A 9,292-nucleotide genomic window follows, 5' to 3' on the forward strand; every position below is an offset into this window, starting at 1 on the left:
GGAGATTTTCTAGTAACATCTCCCCTCTGCACTACATGGTGAATGCTCTGAAGGCAGGCAGGGACTGATAAGGTCTTAATCTCCAGGTCACTAGCTTGGTGCCTGGCACACAGTAAGAGTCAGTACTGCTACCCATGGTAATAAATTATAAGGTCAGTTCCTACAGTAAAAATGTCTATGAAGTTAGATCTTTTCACCACCTAAACATATCAAAATTGCCTAAAGTCTTTTGTTTGTTTGACAAGGCAGTCTATATTTTTAAAAAATATTCATACAATACTATTATAGTGATTTATTATATATTAGAGACAGAAAAATACTCCAAGGATGTAACAGGGATGAATTTCAAGCAAGTCAAGCAGTCCTGGGGAAAGGCTATTGTTTTAAATATTGCTTGGTGGGGATGGGACCTGCACGGAGGGATCTTCTGAAGAAACGGAAGTAGTAATGTAGGGAGTGGTGGGGGCAGGTTCCAGACAATTCCAGTCACCAGGGAGCATACTCGTTTCCATAGAAAAAGATAACATTAGCAACAAAATTTGCCCAATATCAACTTGAGTAGACTACTTTCCCCTTAACCATTCAGGGCTCAAAACATTCCTATTTTGTATCTGGAGTAGGGCAAAACAATGTCTCGATGTGGCAGGCAGAAAGCAAAGCGTCTAAGGGACTTTCTGCCCAGCTTTCATATCTCAGAAATCTAGACATCACTCTGCTTTGTTAATTGTTGCACCTGAGGTGGTAGGACAGGGCCAGGAGAGGAAAGACAAAGGGTGAAGGCAAATGAAGCAAGTTGTGGTGGAGAACATATATACCTAAACTAAAAATCAGTCCCTCAACAGGAAGCTATTCCTCTTCCACCGCACATACAGCTTAAGAATGGATGCAAGGGAAGCAATGAGAGAAGAAGATGGACCCTGGCAAGGCAGCCAGGCTCCCCTCACAGGACACAACAAACCTACAATCGATCGTGGTGCAGAAATGCCTGGATGGTGGAATGGGTAGCCGGAAGATCACCAAGGGAAAAATATTCCCTGAGGTCCCAACAAGTCCCGGGTGTGTTATCAGCTAGAAAATTCAAGAAGCATTGCACTGGCCACTGGAGGCAAATGGCCTAACCTACCTTTGGGAGGGTCACACATCCCCAGCCCTGGAAAAATCGACGGCTGGGGGAGGGGTGGTAAAATTCACCACTATGAATCGTTATGCCCAAACACGTAGAAGGTATTTATTACGACACTTCATTATAGGTGAGGAAAAGATGACGTTTCTTAGACAAAGTCACAGAGGGAGTGGCAGGGCTGGGTCAGCAACACCCCGTCAGCCAGAATGAAGCTGGGTGCGCCTCCCAGGCCTGACTGCGGCAGGGCTGTCTGGGGCGGGATGGGAGGAGGACAGGTGGGGAGAACCTGTCTATAGGAATTCCCTCTACCCCTGAAAGCACCAAAATGGCACAATAATTTTTTCTCCTCTAAAGTACAAATATGTAGTTTCACCATCACCCCTGCACGTTTAAAAAAGAAAAACTTTCCCTAGGAAAAGCAGGCCCAGACGTTGGGTTTTATACAAACAGCCGGGAGCCGTGCATGTACTTGTTCAGGGGCCACAGGTTGCTCTTGCCCACGTTGGAGGGTCGCCTCTGGCACTGCTTGCACCGCCGATACTTCTCACACTGGTCCAGGAGGAAGAGCTTGTTGGAGGCCCTGTGGAGAGGCAGAAAAAGGGGTCATTCGCCGGCGTCCCCGAGTCCTTACTGGGTGTCTCGCCTGGAAGCCGGTGCAATGGAAGGGATACAAAAGGAAAGTCACACCTGGTCCCTGCCCTCCAGGAGCTTACGGCCCACCTGTGATTTCCCACCTGCAGTCTCTCCCCTCCACGCTGCTACCCGCTGCTCGCCCCAGGCCAGGCATCTCCTGCTTCTCCTCCTTTCCTAGTGAATAAAATGCTCTGCGTGGTGCCTTCACAACAGTCTGACCCCAGCCCTCCCCCGCACACCCACGTAAACTCTCAGAGAACACAGGACTTGCCCAAGGTCACTCAGCCAGCGTGAGTGGGATGGTGACTCCAAAGCCTCAGTATTTGCGGCTTTGTCCCATGGATGTGCCTTTACCTGTCAGGCTTCCCTGGGAGACAGCATTTGAGAGAGAGATCAAGCCATTAAGCTGCTGGTTAAGTTAACACCCCAGCAGACAATGAAGCGTAGACTTCAATGGAAAGTCCCAGGGCGCCAGAGGCCTCTGGAGAGTTAAGGGCAGGAGAGGAAGTGAAGACCTAGAGGACGAAAGCAGCTAGAAGCAGAGATGAAGGGATGACAGTGACTGGTTTTCCACTTCAACAGTTTTTCTTGATAGTGCAGGATGTGTACAATCCCTGATATGTTCCCCTACGTTATCAAAATTTCTACACGGTGGGATTCTGTAAAAAGAAGCATCAATGACAGCCTTCAAAGGAAAAAGGACAATCTTGGGAGATTGGGATTGACATATATACACTAATATGTATAAAATAGATAACTAATAAGAAACTGCTGTATAAAGAAAATAAAAATAAAATAAAATTCAAAAAATAAAAAGAAAGAAAGGAAAAGGACAATCTTGGCAGTAGGCAGGGGAAGACCTACCTGGCTTGCCTTGGCGATGGGACCGAGTATCATGAGCTAACTGCATACATGTGAACCTTGTTTTTGCTTCTGCTTTGTTTTCTTTTTAACGCCAACCAATTCCTCCTTCCTACGTGCTGTCCACTTGAGTCCCTGCCCACAACTTGGCCTAGGTCTTCAGGTGAGAGGTCTGCTCTGCCGTGTCTGTGGAACAGCTGGGCTATCCTGCCACTCAAGGTTATGTCATGTCTCCTCTACCCTTTATCACCATGTTAGCCAAGGCTTCTTCCAAAATCCAACTAAAATCTCCCTCCCTGACACTAATATCATTGCCTTCTACCTGCTTTCCCACAACATTGAGAAAATGGCTTGAAATACCCAATTCCCCTTTCCGTTCCTCTTCCCTAGACCAAACAACCTCACTTCTCCTTTGGAACTTATTTTCCACATCATCTGTCATACTTTCATTGTCACAAAATATGGGTTCTACCCATTAGAAAGACAGGTGAGAAATGCCTTAAAATCTAAAAGGAAAAGGAGAGTTTCAGATCAAGATCCACTATAACAATATTTTCTATGATAAAAATTAGTTGATAATTGGCATATTAAATATTATTTTGGTATATTCAGGTTTTAATAACATTTGATTGCATAGACTTTGTTTCTTCAAGTTTTCAACATTCTATGAAATCATACCTTCCATTTGTAAGTATTTAATTGTAAGTATTTTAATTTTTTAAAGTTGTAATAATTTTCCAACTCTTTATTTGATCCCCCAAACTCCTGTGTTAGCCAAGCCAGGCAAATGTTTACTTTCCCCATCTTAGAAATAAGAAAAATAAGGCAAAAAGATTAGCTGCCTCTCCAAAGTTAGTGTTAATTCTCCAAAACATCTGGATTCCCCAACTCTAGATTGTAAATAGATAGCTGGGGAAAGTGAGCATGGATATAATACATTTCAGGAAGATGTTCTTGGTTGGGCATCTCACTTTTCCAATTGCCAATCTTACCCACAACCCCTTGACTCTGCTCTTATGAGAGCATCCCATAAGCCTTAGATGTGTTCAGACAGAAACACTTGCTTCCTATTTCCAACTAATTATCTCCAAAGAGAATTCCCACCCTCCTCCCCCCACACTCCCAGGCCTCCCTAGCCTCCAAAAAGCGAAAATAAAGCTACTACACAGAGGCAAAGATTAGGGCAGAGATGGCAAATATATAACATGCAACACAGCATTCTGCATCCCATGTCCACAACAGACATTTCTAACATATCATAGCAGTATTTCCCACTGAACCCAGAATTCTTTTCTCACAAAGGTCTCTAGGCAGCCACCCCTAATAAACTGAAGCTGAAACTTAAAACCTATCTGCCATCCCAGGATTAGAGGAAACTAACAAGATGCAGAGGGGATTTTCTCTGCGCATGAAACTTCAGGTGCAATCATCTACTACCGCTCAAAAGCCTTCTCCTCCAGGTCCCGCTGCTTCTTCATGACAGCACTCCTTTCCCAGTCATCCTGTAAGTCTTGGTAGATTCTGCTCACTCGCTCAAGCTCCGCATTTCTGTCTGCCAAGTGCCTAGAGAGAACAGAAGAGTCTGAGATTCCATTCACAATACTGGGAAGGGCGTGCACCAACCTTAGGAGCTCCATTCCTTTCATGCTAAGTTAAACAGAAAACCTGGTTTTGTTCACCACTCTTTGAAATAGACTAAGGGGCATGAACACTGTAAAAACATAGCGAAACTCCTAGCAAATAATTTGTGGGTCTAGGACCTTTCATCTTCAATCCTGGTTTAAATTAGCAGGATTAAAACCTTTTTCCAATTAACACATTCAGCCTTTAAAGCCATCAATTTCCTTTGAGGCTAATTTAACTGATCTGAAGATTCATCTCAAATGGATTTCCTATACTTTGCTTCCTTCCTTTTAGTCCAGCCTCTCAGCTGTCAGTAGTCCGCCCACCAGTTCTGCCAGATGTTTTACAAGACAAAGTAGACAGGTGTATGAATGAATGGTTAGAAAGGGGGAAAGAAACAGAAATGACTAAGCAAAAGAAAATGAAATCGAGAAAATATCTAACATTGTGAAGAAGGGTAAAAAAAAAAAGTGTTTGGTGAAGGTCACATCATCAAAGAAATGACTGCAGTATAATATCTCTCTTCAAGCACAGTGTTCCAGCATTCCCAATGTTAAGTTGTTTCTATTACTGGTCTCTAAACATGTAGTCACTGCTGTGTGAATCACCTTAAACCTGGTTCAATATAAATGTGTCTATTTCTTACCAAACTGAAACTCTTACAGTCAGTTCTCGTTAAATTCTGGAACGGACTTCACTAAATGTGACCCTTGATTTAGCCTGCCTACTCTGAAGGGTCTTGTGTTACAGGTACCAACCGCCACTAGGTGTCAGGAACCGCCGATAAAATACTGTAATGTGCTCTGTGCTGGTTCACTTATTCTAAAATAGCATGGCCCCATTATCCTCTAACAAGCGTTGATTCAATAGCTATTGTACGGTCATTATAAAGATTAAGTAGGATAATATGCAGAAAGCGCCAATGCCTATCACACAATGGGAGTTCAATGACAGAATGGTACCTATTATATATTTTTTTTCATAACCTTTTTTATCTTTTCATGGTTTTTTTTAATTGTAGTTTAAAAAAAAAAAAAACGCATAGGGGCTTCCCTGGTGGTGCAGTGTTTAAGAATTGCCTGCCGATGCAGGGGACACAGGTTCGAGCCCTGGTCCAGGAAGATCCCACATGCCGCGGAGCAACTAAGCCCCTGCGCCACAACTACTGAGCCTACGTTCTAGAGCCTGTGAGCCAAAACTACTGAGCCTGGGTGTCACAACTACTGAAGCCCAGGCACCTAGAGCCCGTGCTCCGCATCAAGAGAAGCCAACGCAATGAGAAGCCCACACGCCGCAATGAAGAGCAGCTCCCGCTCGCTGCAACTAGAGAAAGCCCGTGCACAGCAACAAAGACCCAACGCAGCCAAAAATAAATTAATTAAATTAAAAGGAAAAAAACGCATAACATAATATTGACTATCTTAACCATTTCTAAACATGCAGATATATAGTGTTAACTATATTCCCACTGTTGTGCAATCAATATCTAGAACTCTTTTCACCTTGCGAAGCTGAAATTCTAAACCCATTAAACAACAACTCCCTATTTCTCCCTCCCCCAACCCCTATCAACTACCATTCTACTTCGTTTCCATGAATTAGACTACTCTAATTACCTTATATAAACAGAGTCATACAGCATTTGTCTTCTTTTTGTGGCAGGCTCATTCCCCTTAATATAATGTCCTCAAGGTTCATCCACATTGTAGCATGTGTCAGAACTTTCTTTCTTTTTAAGGCTGAGTAATATTCCATTGTATGTGTATACTGCATTTTGTTTATCCTTTCATCTGTGGTTGGACATTTGAGTTGCTGCTATTTCTTAGCTATTGTGAATTATGCTGCTATGAACATAAGTGTGCAAATACCTCTGAAAGATCATGCTTTCAAATCTTTTGGATATATAACCAGAAGTGGAATTATTGAATCACATGGTAATTCCACTTTTAATTTTTTGAGGAACCACCACTGTTTTCCATAGTGGTTATACCAATTTACATTCCCACCAACAGCATACAGGGTTCCTATTTCTCCACATCCTTTCCAATGCTTACTATTTTCTGTTTGTTTTTTTTTTTTATATAATAGCCATCCTAACACATGTGAGGTAGTCTCCCTCCCTCTCTCTCTCTCTCTCTTTCCTTGCCAGTTCTAGTTTCCTTTATCTTTCCTCTTTACATCATATATATTCACATCTTAATGGTTTTATCTAATACTGAATAGACAATTTTCTTCCTTCCTAATCTTTTGAATGGTCTAAAAGAAGTACTTGTTAAATGTTTCACGGTGTATGTGGTGTAAGAAAAATATATAATTGTTCTTGTTTTGGACATTTCACAGGGCAATATTATAATATTTCACAGATATTATAATCCAAGATAAATGATAACACATTTTATCTTTGCATTTATGAAATCTTATTACACTATTCTGCAAATGTATAAATGTTTTCTTTTCAGAAAAAAACATAGAAAAAAAAGATAGTCATCTTATGCATGTATGTCACACTGATATATATATCCTAAATAGTGAAAGACATTTTCTTACATCTACATAGGTGTTTTGCAGGGGAAAACATGAACAATTTGCTGACTGCTTACTCCATTCGGACTTCCATAGAGTTGGCATTCCAGCATTCTATATTACTGGAATTAAATTATTAAATTGTGTAATATAAAACACAGCCGTATTTTAAATCTCACATTCCTACCTTGCCACCTTTATTCACTGGAGTAGAGAACCCCTGTGTCGCAGGTTCACATAAGTAAATATTCAATAAAACACGGAATACCTCTTAGCTTGGAGAGGCACACATAGAGTTAAATGTTAAATGACCTCTAGTTCCAACAGTGCAAACATGACAGCTGACAGTTGAATAAGGGTCACCCCCACACTCTCACAGAGAATGGATACCATTTGTTAATGAGCAGCTATCTCCTTGTGGTTTTGATTTGTATTTCCCCACTGATTACTGATGTTGAGCATTCTTTCATATGCTTTTTGACCATTGTTATACAATTCTTTAAAGGATAGGTTTAAAAGTCAGTTTACTTTAAATGCCTAGAAAGTAAGAACATGAAGTAAGATTAGAGGGGAAGCAACTAGGATTCTCCCAAGACTGCTGGTGGAAGCAAATTGCTGTACCTTTTTAGAAAGCAAAGTGTCAGTATCTGGTAGTATTTAAACTGTGCCATACACTTGATCCAGCAACACCACTTTTAGGAATTTATCCAGTAGAAACAAAACAACCAGTATAAGGAAAAATAAGAAAAATGCTTAATGCAGAATTGTTGTAATAGCAAAATACCTGGAAACAAAGTGAATGTTCATCAGTGGTGCAAAAGTTAAACTATATAATCCATATTATAGATAGTATGCTGTTATTATAGAAAAATGAATTTCATATATAGGTACTGACCTAAATACAAATTAATGACACATTATTAGGTTAAAGAAAGGTTGGGTTGCAGAGTAATATGTAAGATCTCACGGGCCTCATTTACAAAAATGGAAGGAAAAATATATATGTGTATATTGTTTGAATATATTTATAAAGAACAGGAAAAAATGCAGAAGGCTAAACTTAACACTGACTACTCGGTAGGGGAGATTATTAGCCTTTTTTTAAAAATCTCTCCACAAACTGACTTAATGAGCATGAATTGTTAAATTTTTTTAAACAAAAGCAGAAAAGTTTAAAGAAAAAAAAGTAAAAGAAGTAAAGATACTTCAGCAGGCCTGTTTGGATCACAAAGACTAAGTCATTCCCTCTGAAAGAAAGTGACCTTCTAATTGCCACAGGAAGACCTAAGATCACATCTTGAGATGGACCGAGGATGGGGAAGTTGGAAAAGAAAAGAGAATATGGAATAATCAGTAAAGGATATAGAAACAAAAGACAAGGATCTAATCCATATAAAAACGGGGGGTTACGACCAGAACTACAACAAAAGAGATAACCAGATAACGACCATAGTTTGTATTTGATCAGAGCTCTGAAGTTTCCAGAAATGCTCTCACATACATAATCTCATTTAATCATCATAGTGAGGATAGGCAGGGCGGGTGTGATATCCTTATATTTCATATGAGGAAAAGAGAGCTCAAAGACCCCATGTGTGATATGGTCCAGGTCACACAGTCTGGAAGTGACGGAGTTTAAAGCCTCCTAACTCCATGTTCAGGAGAACAGCCAGAGAAGCTAAGGAGCAGAGGAGGAAACTGCAATAATCTCCGCAACACATGCAAAGGGTCCCAGATCTGGCTGTGGCAGCATGCACAGAAAGGCAGAGCCACTGCGGGGCAAGGGGCAGCTGTTTGCTATAAAACAAGCTCCTTACAAGAACTTCTTCATTTGACCCTTAACCACCTTGGAGGTAGATATTTGTATTCTCCCTAATAACTGATAAGGAAACCAATGCCCTCAGGGGGCTGTAACCTGCCCAGTCCCACACAACTAGTAAAATGGCAGAACCGCATATCAGTCAATCAGAATGGAGACCGGAAGTGGTCTTGGAGACCCCAGGTATTCATCCATTCGGTGAAAGATCATGGAGAGGTGGGATGGGGGATCCCGGGGAGGGGCAGGAGCAGCCTGAGCAGCAGGGGTGCACTTGTGGGGCTTGGGGCAACAGCTGTTAATCAAGAAGTATGGAAATATTTCAGGATTTTAGCAAACAGTACAGACGTACAAGTATACATGGCCCTGGGCTGATGCAAGACTCAGTCCCACATCTGATTTGACTCCAAAAGCCATGCTTTTAACTACTCTCACCTCTCTACCCCAATCCAACCCCACCCTTATCACAATATCCTCCCACCTTCACCCAATTATTCTACTCATATATTCCTGTCTGAACCTACTTGCTATAGAACATAACAGATCTTTGCAGATATAATAACTTTTTCTTTTTGTAAGTACAACTGCCTTTTTTTTTTTTTTTTTTTTTTTAATTTTGCGGTACACGGGCCTCTCACTGCTGTGGCCTCTCCCGTTGCGGAGCACAGGCTCCGGACGCGCAGGCCCAGCGGCCATGGCTCACGAGCCCAGCC

The 9,292-nt window shown here is 41.5% G+C and overlaps 1 protein-coding gene across 2 annotated transcripts in view; it reads right to left on the reverse strand.

The window, feature by feature from the left end:
• Positions 1-845: 845 nt before the first annotated feature.
• CCDC81 (coiled-coil domain containing 81) overlaps positions 846-9,292 on the reverse strand; it is a 38,230-nt gene continuing 29,783 nt past the window's right edge. For both annotated transcript variants that reach the window (XM_024131704.2, XM_028477338.2), the window contains 2 exons: positions 4,055-4,180; positions 846-1,703 (listed from right to left, as the gene is read on the reverse strand). In XM_024131704.2, the coding sequence (XP_023987472.1) occupies positions 1,562-1,703; positions 4,055-4,180 (268 nt within the window). In that variant the 3' untranslated portion in view covers positions 846-1,561. The remainder of the gene's footprint in view (positions 1,704-4,054; positions 4,181-9,292) is intronic.

This window comes from Physeter macrocephalus, chromosome 16 (assembly GCF_002837175.3).
Source record: "Physeter macrocephalus isolate SW-GA chromosome 16, ASM283717v5, whole genome shotgun sequence".
Lineage (NCBI taxonomy): Eukaryota > Metazoa > Chordata > Mammalia > Artiodactyla > Physeteridae > Physeter > Physeter macrocephalus.